At 42.6% G+C, this 14,646-nt stretch overlaps 1 protein-coding gene across 1 annotated transcript in view; it reads left to right on the plus strand.

Annotated features, from left to right (window-relative positions):
• Positions 1–14,646, plus strand: part of HINT3 (histidine triad nucleotide binding protein 3) — a 211,521-nt gene that overhangs the window by 162,335 nt on the left and 34,540 nt on the right. Inside the window, exon 4 of the mRNA XM_069234816.1 lies at positions 10,622–10,748. Coding sequence (XP_069090917.1) covers positions 10,622–10,748 — 127 coding nt within the window. The remainder of the gene's footprint in view (positions 1–10,621; positions 10,749–14,646) is intronic.

Below are 14,646 nucleotides of genomic sequence, written 5' to 3' on the forward strand. Positions count from 1 at the left end.
CGGTCTAAATTGGATTGGTGACTGGTTTCCCCATGATTGGCATATTTGATTTACTAGTAAGTCCCTGGTAAACTGCACTGTGTGCGCCCAGGGCCTGAATAACAAATGCTGCCAGTGGCCCTGCAGCACTGGTTGTGCCACCCACATGAGTTGCCCTCTAAACATGTCTTCGACTTGCCATTGCAGTGTCTGTGTGTGCAGTTTTGTACTGCCAATTCGACCTGGCAAGAAGGCCCATACCTTCCCTTTTTCTACATGTAAGTCACCCTAGGGAAGGCCCAAGGCAGCACCATGGGCAGGGTGCAGTGTATTTTAAAGGTAGGACATGTACAAGTGTGTTTTACCTGTCCTGATAGTGAAATACTGCTAAACTTGTTTTTTTCACTACTGCAAGGCCTATCTCTCCGATAGGATAACATGGGGATTGCCTCGAGATGTATTTTAAGTGCTGTTTCCCATTACAAGCAGATAGAGATTGGAGTTTGCCGACCTCACAATTTAAAGACACATCTTTTGGTGAAGTTGGTTTTTATATTGTAAGTTTGAAAATGCCACTTTTAGGAAGTGGGCATTTTCTTGCTGAATCACTTTGTGCCTCTGCCTGGCTGTAGAATACACATCTGGGTCAGACTGACAGTTGGGCTGTTTGTGAATTCACTCTATCCGGTCACATTAAGGGAGCTGAGGTGGACCTGATGAGTTTTCCTTGGCTAGAGTGGAGGGAGGAGTTGACACTTGCACCTGAATAAGGCTGTGCCACAAAGCAGTCTCCAATCCCCTAGAGTGTGTCTGAGGCCAGGACAGGGAGAAGCAGGGTATTTTGCACTACAAAGACTTTCCTTTGAAGTTTGCCTACTTCAAAGGCAGAAATGAGTATAAGTATTGGACTGCTGACCCCACAAATTTAGAACACTCCTGGATTGAGGACATTATGCCAGGGAGAAGGGGAGAAGAGCTGGATGCTTGAGGGAGGACCTGCCACTTTGCCTGTTGCTTTGATGTGCGGGCTTGATGCTCTTGCTTCTGCCTGGGAGTAAAAGGACTGAGCTTTCTACATCCTGCTTTCCAAGGTTATCCAATGGCTTGAACTGAGCTTGCCTCCTGTTGTGAAGTCTCAGGGACATCAAAGACTTTGTCTGCCAGTGCCTGGGCTTTTTCTACTGAGAGTCCTGGCTTGCTAGGTGGTGATAAATCCAGTCCCTGGGCCCTTAGAAGTGGAAACTGGTAACCTGAGTGAAAATCCACACACCGGAGCCGTTGCAGCAGAACAATTGACTCAGCCCCTGCACCTCAGCTGACAAATCAGCGCAACGCCTGTCTTGTGGCTGCAAAATCGATGCATCGCCTGCTCCAGAGCAGAGTCATCACTGACGTGTGTCTTGATGTTCCACGCATTGTCCCTGGGCGTCACTTGGGAGTGAAGAATCGATGCATCCTTTGCCCTTCTGACACAACACCTTGCGGCTTTATTTTTTACGCTTACCAGGTACTTTGTACTAAAACAACACAACCATTGACTTTGATGGATTAAGACTCTTAACTTTAAAAAGTGATATCTTTTCTGGTGTATGTTGGATTTTTGTTGTTTTGGTTTTTTTGATTTAGGTAAACATTTTTCTAAACTGGTGTGGAGTCCTTTTGTGATGTTTTCACTGTGCTGCTGTGTGTGTATGTACAAATAATTAACACATTGCCTCTGAGACAGACCTGACTGCTTGTGCCAAGCTACCAAGGGGGTGAGCAGGGGTTGTCTTAGGTGTTTGACTCCCCTATCCTAACTAGAGAGATGTTCCCTACTTGGACAGGGTGTAAACTGACTGCCATCTAGATACCTCATTTTTAACACTGACATACTAAATGGGCTGAACCTATTTGCAACACTGAATAGTCAGAAATGGTGCAATCCATCATTCGCCCTCAGCATCCTAAGAAAGTTACATCAGCTTGTTATCTTCTGGAAGAAGAATACTTTGCAATTCAAAGTCAAGATGTCTATATCTCAACATGAAATGTATGAAGTTATGGAAGCATTGATATGAGATTGCCCGAAACTTACGATAGATATGAAAAGTATTTTTTGAACATGAGGTCAAAATCTTGGTTTTTTTATTCTTTAGATGTTGTAACTCTTGAATTCACCATAAATACTTTGCCGTCTTGCATACTCAAACCGAAACATGAAAGCTATTTCAGACTAAGCAGGAAAAAGTTGGTGACTAGAAAAATCAATCACTTGTGTGGAAGTCAAGCTGGCTAAAATGATGCAGAGAATGTAGCAAATGTACCGCATATTTTTATCAAACAAAAAAGTGTGAATAACACCTTTAGCGCAATCCAACTGCTTTCAAAAAATTACCTCTCCTTTAAATTTACACTGGAATGTGGAAAAATATCTGGAAGTCTGCCTGCAAAGGGTTTACATAGGAAGCTTTGACCCAGTCCAACAGCCTCACATTCTGTGGATCGTATTGAATGATGGTCAAGCTCCCTTGAGGTGGAGTAGTTGTAAAAACTGGCATTGGGCACTGTAAATAAACTAAAGACACATATTTGAATCAAGAATCCTGCTTAAGTATTCAACCTTATTATGGCAAACGATACGGAAGAAATATAGTCTTCCACCTTTTCCTACTAATTCTATATCTGCCCTTGGTAGCAAAACCACAGCATTAATTTTGTCTAGAAATTAGAAAAATAAATGTTTGAAACACATTCACGCACCACTATTGACAGCTTTTTGATGCAGGCAGTGGATCTCGTCTCCAATGAAGTTAAGTGTGCAGAGCCAGAGTTGTGTTTGTCACTTGCATCTGAGGATCTTGATAGCCAATGCCTTTCCGAAGATGCAATGCCAGCTATCTCTAGCTCAGCTGAGTGTTTCGGTGCCTCTCACCAGCCAGTAAGCCCTCATAGTGTACCCATAAGGCTTTGTTCTGCCAAGCCCCCAAACAGCTCCTTTTAAGAGAGGGCTGCTTCTTTGAACAATGCGCCCATAAATATCTGCTCCCCAGATTTGGGTCAGACGGCCAAAGGGAAGAAAAGGGTCTAGAGAGTTAAATCATCTAAATCTACATCAAACCTAGAGACACAGGACTCGGATGACCTAGGATTGCAGTTTGGTGAGCCCCGATGTTTGGGATACTCTGAGCGCGTGTTTTAGTGACCTCCTGGACTCCAAGTTTTGTTCGTTCTACAGTCGGCTTGATGCCATCGAGGCCAAATTGAGTAATTTGGTCACTGCAGTTGGAAATGTTATAGCACTCTCTCAGGACTTAGCCCGTCTTCCGGATCTGAGCCCGTCTTCCGGATCTGCCGCCCCAGATTCACGTTGAAACTATCTCGACCGCACCTGCAGCAGCCGCCATCTGATGCCCTGTGCGTATGATAGCAGTGAAACCAGTAGGGCAGAGCTCACCCCGTCAGTAGCCCTTACTCATTAGATGGGTGGAGTAGATGAAAGGACTGGAGCTAATAGCCCAGTGTCCACCCAGCCAGCTGCACTTTCACAATTAAAGTGCGGAGTGGGTGCCAGGACTGGAGATAATTGTATAAATAAGTCCACGCCTATGGGAAACTGTCGGGATGTCAACTGTTTAGATGCGCGCTTGCAAGGCCAGCATCTGTGTATTCTTCGTTACCAGTAATTGATCTGCCCCGTGCCTCTTGCCTCTTGCCCTGATATTTCTGTTTTGGGTAATGTTCCCAGTCTTTGTGTATATGATTGGACGCTAAGGTGAGCAATAAGTGGGACCTTTTTCATGATATTTGGTTTGTCCGGCAGATGGGGGGGCATTGGTCCTCTGAAGAGGCAGTTCTCTGGAGTATTTGTAATTATTAATGTTCGCAACCCTCTTATTGCTGGGGAGATTTTGGGTGTAGCTAGAGCTGGTATGGTGAAATCTTGCTCAGTAAAGATCCTTCCACTTGGCTTTCCTCCATAAACATTTATTGATCCTGCAGGTAAGTGTTAATGGGCCCCAAGTTCCTACACAATTAACAAGTTTGTCTTGTAATAGTTATCTCCCCCTCTATAACTGATACATATGGCTACCACTGTTACTGATTTTGGGTCTAATTTTAATTCTGCAGGCCCGGTTACTTCCCCCTCCTAGTTAGCAATTAATGAGCCCTTGCCCACTGACTCTGAGATTTACCCCTTGGTGGTGACTGCTGGACCCAATGGGGGTTTCAGTGGGGACCACATGGTTAGGACCGGCACATATTTAAAGTTTCTTAGTTGGAACATTGCCGGCCCAGCATCTAAAATTTAAATTGAGGGTTGAAAAGTGTTCATAAATCAGTTTGTCACTGTCTTTATGCAAGAAACACTGGCAGGGACTGAAGTTGTTTTTGATGGGTTTATGTGTTGTAACCTTATCGGAAATTCCTTCTGCTGCACGGTGGTTCAAAAAGGGGGTTGACAGCTTGGTTTAAAGTAAACTTTGGGTGCAAAATTGTTCCTGTTGCAACTGAAATAGATAAGGTACAGACTCTAGCACTTAATTGGTGCTGTAGTTTGAAGATTTTAGTGCAGAATGTCTACAATAATGATTTTGCGACGATTGACAACTCGCATTTTTCGGGTTTACATTCCCTAATTGAACTTTTAGCAGAGAAGGAGTTACCTGCTTGGAGGTCACTCAACCTGAACTTCATAGGTGATTTTAATGCTAAGTTGGGTGAGTGTATATCTCAAATCACATCTCCATTTGACCCTGTCTATCACTTTATTGATCTTACTGCTATGGATGCCTGGGGGCATCATCTATACTCTGTTTTGGCTGCTTTTGATTTAGAAAATGTGGTCCCCACTTCTAGTCTTTTAGCAATTCCCACATTCACTGGAAGGGGTATGGGACAACAGTGGATTATGTATTTGTGTCATGGAACCTGCATCTCTTGATTATGGGGGGTGAGGTTATTCCCTCGATTTATAGCGATCGTAATCCCTTAACCTTTGTTGTTATAGTGCCCTCGAAGCATAGGCAAAACATTGTTGGACCCAGTAAGGTAATAAATATCAAAGATATTGGGCGCAGGCTAGTCTGGCACTCTGCTAATATGCCTTTAATTATGAAGCATATTTATAATAATTGTAAAGAATTAGTAACATCATGCCTTTTTGAACAAGGGGACTCTAATATCCCCATATGTAATTTTGTCAAACTATCTTGTATAAAGGCTATGATGTGTAAATCTGTTGGGAAACCCCCTCTCTGTGTTTAATCATGGTTTAATAAAGAGTGTAGGCAAGCAAGCAATGGTTTAAGATTGGCCCTGAAGCAAAGCCCCAGGGATCAGTGTCCAGTTGCCGCCTATTAGAAGACTTATACTTTGGCTGTGAAAAAAAGGAAGTTAGAGCTTAAAGATGAGCAGTGGGAATCTATTGTAACTGCACTTCAAAATAAAAATCCAACGGTGTTTTGGAGGGCGGTTTGGACTGCTCTAGCCCATGGTCAATCAATTATTCTGGATGCCTGGGTTGAGTATTTTTCTGGTATTTATGGCTCGTATAATGAGGGACAAGAAGAGGTATTGGTTGACTTAACCCAGCATGAAAGTTTTTTTTGTGAAGAGGAAGTATATAAGGCGATTTCTAACAGCCCTTCAAAAAAGGCCCCTGGCCTGGTTGAAATTCCTACTGACTTATTAAAAGAGTATCCTAGGTTCTGGACTAATGTTTTTAATTCCGTTTGTCGGGTGGGGCCACCGGATTCCGGCATTATGTCTAGAATTGCCCCTGTTTAAAAAAAAAAAGTCAATGCCCATGAACCTAAGTGTTATCGGCCCATATTTCTTCTTGACTCCACTACTAAAATACTAGGTAGAGTAATGGTGGAGCGCCTGATGTTCTGGGTGTATGATAACAACATTCTATCCTGGGTGCAGTATGGTTTAGGTCTTGGGCACAATTGAACAGTGTTTTAATTTACACCTACTTATAGCAAAATATAAATACATGAAGGGCACTGCTATTCAGCTTGCATTTATGGATTTATCCGGTGCATTTGGCTGTGTCCATAGATCTAAGCTCTGGGACATCCTATTGAGTATGTGCTTGAACACAGGCTTGGTTTCTGTTGTTTAAGATTACTTCACTATGATCTCAGGGCATCTGTCAGATATGGGGCCACTTTTTTTAAAATCAATCGTGAGGTCTGCCAAGGATGCATTCTTGCCTCCATTTCGTTTTTACTATCTGTTAATGATTTAAAAAAACCTTGCTGTCGATTGAGGCAGATGTGGCTTGTTTTGATAAAAGAGCTATTCCGGCCCTACTCTATGCGGATCATGCAGTCAGCAAATGGGCTGAAGAGATTGGTTACCAGTTTTGTGGATTTTATGAAGGCGTTGGAATTAGAGACCAATTTGACCATATTTTTTTTGGGTAATTTTTGCTAAGACATTTACAATGGTTTGCGGCGCAAAAACTATAAATCCTGAACCTTAAATATGGGGGAGGGGGGCTGTAACTAGCTAAGGTGAACTTATTTCAATACCTTGGTCTAGAGTTTGATAACACCTGCCGTTGGTCTACTTGTGTTAAAAGCAGGATGCCCAGCTTTACGCGGTCAGTGGATGCCACCTTTTCACTTGTGGCTAGCATTGGGGAAAAACCCATTGTAACCATTATTGAAATATATAAAAGGAAATGCCAACTGGTTGTCTCCTATGGTATGGGGGCACCGCTGCCCTGGAGAACTTGATATTATACAGGGGTGTGAGAATAGATTTTGTTGTCAGCTGCTCGGGGTTCCTCCTTCTATACCTCATTATTCCTCTCATTTGGAGCTAGGACTAGAATATATCCACAATGCTATAAATGCCGCCCCTTTAGCACTTTGGTGCTAAGTCTGGGCCAATAATGAAGAAGAGCGCAACTGTTCCATCGTTAGGGATAGTCTCTGTTGTTCTAGTGGGCTAAGTATCCCATTGTTAAAATACATTAGGGATACTACTTTAGCCCTGGCTTGCAATCATTTATTTGGTAACCCAGAAACCATTAACAAACAGGATTACGTATGGGTTCAGGACTGCTTTTTCAAACAGAGGCAGGCTGAGAGGGAGGCAGCAGAGTTAAAGAAGCCTACCGTAAGAGAATTTTGCTTAGTTGTGATGGCTACTGGGGTTGAACCATTTCTACTATATGTGCAGAATGCTTACAAAAGAATGCTATTGACTCGTTTTAGATTGGGCCCTATCTGATGGATGTTGTGTTTTCTGTTGTGGCAATTTCCCCTAAATTATGTTTATTTCTGCCCGTATGATGAGCATTCTTCTCAGATTCTATTGCATTTTACGTTCTTCTGCAAATGCTATTGTGTTTATATAAGGCAATTTCCGTTACCTTTAATTGCGCAAATTTAATATAATCAAGTGAAGGGCTGCTTTGCTTTTCCTTCAGCAACTGCAAGACCCAGAAACTTGTTTTGTCGCTGTTTTTTTTCATCTGAAAAGTGCAATGATCACGAGGAGGGCCATGTTTTAATCTGTTTATATCGTTAGTGCAGATTTTATTGTTATTTTTCATATAGATGTGATTTTGCACCTATCTTGTGCTATATTTTTTCACTGTCTTTTTTAATTGTGATTAAATATTGCTATTATTCATTGTATATTATGCTGTTTTTCTATGCACTGTCTTTTATGATCCATTTTATAATGATGGAATAAAGATTTGATTGATTTTTTTCCTATGGCTTAGCCTCAAAGTCATCATCTGTAAGTGCAAGGTTTCGGAAAACAGATCAGTATTCTTGCATTGAAATGTGCTGAAATTAATCAGAAAACCATCTTGTGCAGCAACACGTAAAGCTCAAGTAAATGTCTTGTAGATAACTGAGTGAAGTGATCAATCACATTGCGTCATGTAAGGTTGATTAAATACACACACTTGAGTGCCACTCCGAAACAAGCTTTGGCAAATCCAGTAGGTCTGACGTGGGCTACCAGCCTTTTGCCTATGGCAGTTACTTTGTGCGGGCATGGTTTTTGCAAAACATTATTGTTGGGGACACTACTGGGCCCACATGAATAAAAAAAAAACATTGGTTAAAGGCAAAAAATATGCTTTGGTCTCAAAAAAGCACACATTACCTTAGTAGTCCCTGAAACTGCAGGGACTTACCTTGTGTGTGGATGTCGATCTTGTAAAAAGATATTATGCCGTAGCGTAGTGTAGTCAGTCAGTGGCTCAAGTTAGCTGACTCACTGCCACATGATGGATGCTGGAGTGGGTGGAAGAAAAATGTGAATGACGCAACAAGAAACTAATGGATAAAATCTAGCTGAAATACCATATAACAAACTGTTATACACAATTTTGTTTTATAAAATCTTGGCTAACACCATACTTAAAAAAGCCAGCCAGTCTGGCATTGGCTCCAGCCTCTTTCCTATGCTAATGTTTTGTGTGTAATTACAAACGAATGGACATGGTTGAAAAGGTAGAGGAATAGACTTGAAAGATGGATGAAGGAGAGGCTTGCAAATTCGAATATAGGTGGTTTGTATAGATAGTTTTGCATAGATCACTACATGGTGTTTTATGGATATAGCATTGAATAGATGGCTAGACCAAGATAGATAGATAGACAGATAGATAGATAGAACAGAAAGTTACTAATAAAATAATTAAATGTCTATATAAACACGATATACAAGCGCTCTGAAATCAAACTAGAAATCCAGATGAGGAGAACATAGCGGTTAAATTGGTTTCCAAGTATAAGTGTGGTCCTCAATTAAAAGAATTACCAGTGTGACATAAAGGAGAACAGTTATAAATGCACTTCATTGCCTGCATGATAAAAAGAGGATACCTTTGTTAAGACCAGTTTCAAATGGGCACAATCTAGAATGCTGTGAAAAAGCAGAATTCAGATATAAAGGCCATTCAAAAAATAATTACAGCAGCATAAACAGTGGACAGAAACTGACAAAGCTGGTATGTGGCAAAACAAAAGGATGATGGACTGAGTGCTGAACAACGCAAACTCTCACCCCCTGTCACAGATCTGGGTTTAATACATCGTTCTTTTGATCACCATGGCACCCCATTTTGGACCCAGCCATATGCAAATCAGTCCTGATCCTGTTCCTCTTGGGAACAGTCCAGCCCGAACTGTGAAGCCAGGTCCTCACTGGACGGAAACAAGCATCCTGGGAGCGGTTGCAAGGTATCACCCTTCATCAGCCAGGCTAGCTTGAATCCAGTGGCACAGTGAGCAAGGGACCCACGTCTGGGCATAACCTTCCCACTTAGAGCAACTTTAACAACACCAAAGGATGATGGACGGAGTGCTGAACAATGCAAACACTCACCCCCAGTCACAGATCTGTGACTGGGGATGAGAGTTTGCATTGTTCAGCACTCCGTCCATCATCCTTTTGTGTTGCTACATACCAGCTTTGTCAGTTTCTGTCCACTGTTTATGCTGCTGGAATTATTTTTTGAATGGCCTTTATATCTGAATTCTGCTATTTCACAGCATTCTATATTGTGCCCATTTGAAACTGGTCTTAACAAAGGTATCCTCTTTTTATCATGCAGACAATGAAGTGCATTTATAACTGCTCTCCTTTATGTCACACTGGTAATTGTTTTAATTGAGGACCACACTTATACTTGGAAACCAATTTAACCTCTATGTTCTCCTTTTCTGGATTTCTAGTTTGATTTCAGAGCGCTTGCATATCGTTCTTTTGCTCACTATGCCACCCCAGTTTGGAACCAGCCATATGCAAATCTGTCTTGACTCTGTCCTCATGGGAACAGTCTAGCCCAAACTGCGAAGCCAAAGCTGGTATGTGCTCTTTGCTCACACTACAACAGTGGGAGAAAGCATCTTGATCTGACATCAGACTGTAAACACAAAGGCAATACTAAAATAATAAGTAAAAACAAAAACACTGGCTGAAAAGGGACTAGCTTGTGCGTGGATGTGCACCTTGTTAAACAACAAAATACAGTCACTCAGTGTGAAGTGAGCCATTTGCTGAAGCAGGCTGACCCATTGCCTACACTGAAGGGACAGGAAGCAAAATGTGTATGACACAACAAACCAGTGGATAAAGAGAGCTGGGTGAAAGCCCCTGTACATAAGTATATCATACATATAATTATAGTAGGCTTAAAAGGTCTTAGCTAATGCCAGACCTTATATATATATATATATATATATATATATATATATATATATATATACCCCAATCCTCTGTAATCCAATAATCTTACTCCTTGTGCTGTTATTCTGAAGTTAAGTGACACCAGGATGTAACGTTGGTACTATTGTCTTTAAGGTTTTTTGTTACTTTACACATTACTGCATTTTTTAAAACAATTCTGCCTATGCTTTAACCTGTTTTTATTAGCTGTCTCATAGGGTAGTTGGTATTTTATTATTGATTTTCTTCTTGTTAGTGAATAAATGTATAATTTATCTTGCTGTTTTTGTTTTTTTCACTTCACGCTTTGCATTCCTTGGTTTCAAATAATAATTAAATACAAAGATCTGAATCGAAAACGTAACACCCATGAGCAAGATGAAAACTAAAACAAACTACACTCTAGTAATGCCCATTAATACTGATACTCGGCACTTGTTCTTTCCTTTATTAGGATCGGTTACCACTGGCCTCCATTTTGTACCATAGCCCACTTGCACCTTCACGTTCTGGCCCCTGCCAGTCAGCTGGGATTCCTGTCCAGGTTGATTTACAGAGTAAATTCTTACTGGTTTATCACGGTAAGTTTCCTTTTAGGGATTGCGCTCTAAGAGCTTCATGTGATTCATATTAATGTAACAAGTGTGTGATAGTGTCTCTTGTTCATGGAAGAACATAATTGGAAAAGAAAAAACGAAAAAGCTGCATAAAGGTGATTGCAAAAGAGAAAGCTTTATGTTGCTATTTGGAAGTAAGTTCGGAAAATGTGTAATTCTGCTGTTACAGGCTTTGGAATTACAAAAATAATGTGGAAGTGGGTAGTAAGTCTTATTTTCATAGCTATAAGAAAAGTATTCAGTGAGTAAAGAAGGCACTAACTTTCCCTGATTTCAACTGGCTCAGGAGGTGCACTAGTCAGGGTGAACACTTTAAAAAAAAAAAACCATCTACCAGCAAATCATACTGGTAAGTACTATACTTCAATTTACTAGGCACACAACCCACCAGAACAATATTCGATCAAATTAAACAGAAAGTATATATCATGCAACAGTAGTTCAACCTATGTTTAAATTATTTATTAGTCCATAAATATGTCCAGTTTAGCATCGCTGTATCCCCTATGAGTTGATATGAGATCTAATCATTCTTATTCTTTAGGTCTCCATATCAATCACAAACAAAGCATCACATTACGTTTTCCACTGATAAAGTCTCCTGAAATCCTTCAGAGCCAGTCCGCCAACACGTGTTTCGTCAGGGATATTACCCTTGTGACTTCATCAGGGCTTATTGTCAAAAAGTTTCCTCCTTGGAAGATCTCTCTAATTGTTGTTACTAACTTATTTTGATCGCGATTTTCAAGAATTAAAGTGAAGAGATTCAAGTTTCTCTCGATCGAGCTACAGTCCAACTTCTGCGTCCATAAAGGTTGAAAGCGAGACGTGTTGTTTTTCTTTTAACGTCCGACTACAGATGGTGTTAGTGTGTGTCAGACCTCACTGACTTGATTTAGCCAGCTCCCTTCAGCCATTGCTTTGTGTGGGCCAGCCCCCTTAAGTCATTGGCTTGTTTGGATCACACTCCTGCAGTCAAGGCTTGAAGAAAATCTCTTGTTAGATGGCATGTGTTGCTGTAGATACACCTGCTCCGCATACTCCTGCCATCTGGTGTGGGGTCTGGAGAGGTGCAAGTTGTATTTTTTTCTTTTGAAAAACTGTTCCGAGTCACAGGATCGAGTGACTCCCCTTCTTGGTGATACTGTGCATGTGTATCAACTCCTTTCTTAGATTGTTTTCTCTCCTCCGTCGGGTTCGGATGTGTGCGCCTTCGCTCTGTCTTTCTAGTCACTCCGGTTCAAAATCTTTCTTATCTTCTTTGATGATATTGTTTCTGCTTGTGCCTTTCCATCTAAGCGCTCGCCTTGAATCGTCGGTCTGGACCCCGACTGCGCACTCTTTGGGGTGTCCTCGCCCACTTCGGACCCCTAAACTGACTCGGGTTAAGAGCTTACCACAGGGCACTGAACAAAATGCCAACCTGATAGAACGAGCACCATTTTGCCTCTGTCCTTGGTGCCGCTCTAAATTTCCCCACACCGATCAACATCTGATGTCTAACATGTGGCACTCACTCGATCACCAGAAGGCTACCTGTGACGCCTGTAGATCTTTCCGGTCAAAGAAAATGCTTCGAGACCAAAGCATATGTCAACTGGAAATAGCGCACAAGACTTCAGACGACACCCTGGACATCTTTGGCGTGGAACACTCTCAGGGAGAACCTGCACAAGAAAAAGAGGCCCTCTCCATTCAAGACTCATCTGACTCTGACGTGCAGTCGGACATCGAAAGCCATGAGAATATCAGCACAACCTATGATTACCGTGACCCTTCCTATCCACCCCTGGACTCTGAAAAAGCCCTTCTAAGCGGTCACCAGTCCGCCACTGCCACCAGGCCATGGTCGGAACCAAAAATAAATTTCAGCTATCCCACCTTCTGGCCCGGCTCCGAAAACAGCCAAGACCAAGCCATCTTCTTTGGCTTCGACCCCTGGCGATTCGAACCAAGACATCGCCTCCATTTCAGTCTGAACCTCTGCTCCAAGCAAACCTCCCAGCCTCCACGTCTATGCAGATAAAATAGCACCAACCTAATCCTTTAGTGCCAAAGCCCACGGAAATGAAAACTTTGAAACACAGAGACTCTAGTCAGTCTTCTGCTACTCCTTCTCCTTTCGAGCCTATACAGGAGACTGTTGACGCTCGTCAGCACCGCTTCCATATTCAGGAGGGTACAGGACGATTTGCTGCTTCTTCTCCTGTACTGTTAGAGGAAGCTGTCCTTTCAGGAAGCCCTGATCACTTTTCCACCTCAAAAGAGAAGAAGTATAGACAAGGCCAAGGCCACGAGCCCATTTCAAAGGCCTCCTCAACCTCCTCCTCCCGCTCCTTCTGCTCCACCTTAACCTCCTCCTCCACTACTTATTTTCCTCCACCTACCTTCACTTCTCCTTCTTTTGTCTCACCTACACCGGGAGGTTACACCCCTCAAGGATCCCCTTTATTTGTTGGGGAAGATTTGGGTGGGCCACAACATGACGCACATCCTTGGTACACTTATGATCCTGACCCCATCCTTTCCAGTGATCCTGACCTGTACCCTACTTGTCCCTCTCCACCAGAGGACACTAATTCCTACCAACAAGTAGTGGAAAGAGCAGCTGCATTTTTGCAATGTAGAGCTACTGTACAGATTTTCAATTTCTCCCAATGCTCCCTGGCATGCTTAGCATGCTGACAAAATCTTCAATGAGCCCATCAGCTTTAGGGTTATCACCCCTAGAGTTGACAAAAAATAGAAGCCAGCTCCCTCTCACCCAACGTATATATTAGGTCTCAGGTCCCTCCTGACTCCATTGTCACCACCACAGCACAAAAATGTGTCAGTAGCCAGGCCACTAGAGAGTCCCCTCCTCCTGAGGAGGAGAGCAAGAAAATTGATGCTGGCAAAAGAATTGCTGCGGAAGCAGTTAAACGTTGAGGTACCACCAATTTCCAGGCATGACTGGCCATATACTACTGGGCTCATTGGGACGAAATGGGGGAGATCCTCCAGTGCCTACCAGATAAGCACCAGAAAAGAGGGCAACAAATAGTTCCTGAGGGGCAAACAATTTCTAATAATTCCATCCGCTGTGCACTGGACGTTTCAGATACAGCTGCACGTAACATTAACTTGAGTGTACTCCCTCAGAAGGCACGCTTGGCTCAGCTGCTTTAGTTTCAGACCAGACGTTCAGCAAGCGGTCCTTAACATGGCCTTTGACATCTTTTTGGCCCTCAAGTCGATACTACACTTGAAAAAGCTAAAGGAGGACACAGATACGGCAAAGGCCATGGGTGCCCTCCAGTCTCCCACACACAGGGGCACATTTTGTTGCCCCAGTTTCAGAGGCTCCTATAAATCCACATCCTCTGAGACATCCACTTTACAATCCAGACAGCCTCGTACCTCCTATTCTATGGGTTTCTGCATGGGTTCCTACAGAGACAACAATAAGGGGTGAGGTAAGCACACTGCCTTCCGAGGCTCTTTCACCACGGCAAAACAGTGACTACCTCTGTCTTCCCCTCACTCTCTCCGCACTTGTCAGGGGACTGCTCCAAAACTTTCATTCAGAATGGGTCAACATCACCACGGACCAACGGGTCCCTTCTTGTTGAAGGGATATCGAGCCTATTTCCTTACAACACCAGGGATCGGGGTATACTCCCTATATTTCCTCATTCCCAAAAAGGTTTGCTTTCTAAGGCCTATTCTCAACTTCAAACCACTAAACCAATACATCCTGTCAGAACACTTTCACATGGTTAATCTTCAAGATGATATTCCACTTCTCCAACATGGAGACTTTGACAGCTTTAGATCTAAGAATGCCTACTTTCATACTCCTACCCACCCTGCACACCGAAAA

The sequence above is a fragment of the Pleurodeles waltl genome, chromosome 5 (genome assembly GCF_031143425.1).
Source record: "Pleurodeles waltl isolate 20211129_DDA chromosome 5, aPleWal1.hap1.20221129, whole genome shotgun sequence".
Classification (NCBI taxonomy): Eukaryota; Metazoa; Chordata; class Amphibia; order Caudata; family Salamandridae; genus Pleurodeles; species Pleurodeles waltl.